The 1,451-nt window shown below is 40.7% G+C and overlaps 1 protein-coding gene across 1 annotated transcript; it reads right to left on the bottom strand.

Annotated features, from left to right (window-relative positions):
- Positions 1-503: 503 nt before the first annotated feature.
- Positions 504-1,451, bottom strand: LOC140613631 (olfactory receptor 8U9-like). The gene has a single exon (XM_072792064.1). It carries the CDS (start codon positions 1,449-1,451, stop codon positions 504-506), a length of 948 nt encoding a protein of 315 aa, XP_072648165.1.

Genomic DNA, 1,451 nt, shown 5'->3' with positions numbered 1-1,451 from the left:
GCCCACCTCCCTTTCCACTACCCCTTGTTCGTTTCCCAGAGTTAGGAGTCTCCCATGTTCTGTCTCCCTCACTGATATTTCCCACTCATACCCTCCAGTGCATTGTAGGTGATGTAGCAGCATCCCTAGCCTTGAGCTTCTAGGCACAAATGGTCTTCCTTTATGCCACCTTGTCATGGTCAAAATCAATGATAGTTCCATACATTACCAAATGAAAATCAATCCCAGTTGATATCACTGGCTTACAGTGGTACATATATATATATAGTTTCATTTGAGAAATAACATGATATAAATTCCTCTGGTACTTTCTACATATAAATTTTAATTTTAAGTCACACTTGTTTACAAAGAATTCAGAGTATGATTTTATTTTACAGTGAACAAATGTTTATTGGCCACCAACTAAAATCAAGGCACTCTACAAGCTTTTTTAAAAAAGAAAACAATCAGATCATGAAGGAAATTCTAGTTTTATTTATTCAACTCATGTTTTCAGAATTTCATAAACACAAAGCTTGGTTTCTATTAAGGATGGCTTTTTTCAGGGCATCTTTTACATCTTTATTCCTGAGGCTGTAGATCAAGGGGTTCAACATGGGAATGATCACTGTGTAGAAGACTGAGGCCATTTTGTCTGTGTCTAGGGAATGGTTTGAGCTCGGCTGTAAGTACATAAAGATGAGGGTCCCATAGAAGATGGTGACTGCCAGCATGTGAGAGCCACATGTGGAGAAAGCCTTGCGCCTGCCCTCAGCTGAGCGCATCCTCAGGATGGCAGAAATAATGTACATATAGGAGACGAAGACAATCAGAACAGAGGAAATGAATGTGATCCCAGCACAGGCCAAGATCCACAGCTGTTTGGAGTGAGTGTCTGAACAGGTTAGCCTAAGGAGAGGCATGTCATCACAATAGAAATGATTGATGATATTGGAATGACAATAGGAGAGGCGAAAAGTGAGGATGGTATGAAATAGTGCCATAAGAAAGCTATAGCTGTAGGGAACAGCTACAAGCTGAATGCGGATTCCTGGGGACATTACAACCATGTAGAGGAGAGGGTTACAAATGGCCACATATCGGTCATAGGCCATGGATGCCAGTAGCAAGCACTCAGATACCATGAAAGTGAGGAAACAGCCTAACTGAGCAGCACATGCATTGAAGGAGATAACATTTTGTTTGTACAAGAAATTGCCAAGCATTTTGGGTGTAATGACAGAAGCATAACAGAAATCAACAAAAGCTAGGTTGCTAAGAAAGAAGTACATCGGTGTGTTAGTAAGTCTTGAATCTGTTCTAATGACTAGGATCAAACCTAGATTGCCTACTACTGTCAAGAAGTAGATAGACAAGAAAACCACAAAGAAGGGCATCTTCAACTCCTTTCGATCTGTGAGGCCCATGAGAATAAACTCCTGTACGTGGGTACAATTTATCTGAGCCAT

This window comes from Canis lupus, chromosome 21 (genome assembly GCF_048164855.1).
Source record: "Canis lupus baileyi chromosome 21, mCanLup2.hap1, whole genome shotgun sequence".
NCBI lineage: Eukaryota > Metazoa > Chordata > Mammalia > Carnivora > Canidae > Canis > Canis lupus.
Note: the sequence above shows the minus strand (reverse complement) of the source record. Positions and strands in the feature narration are given on the sequence as shown.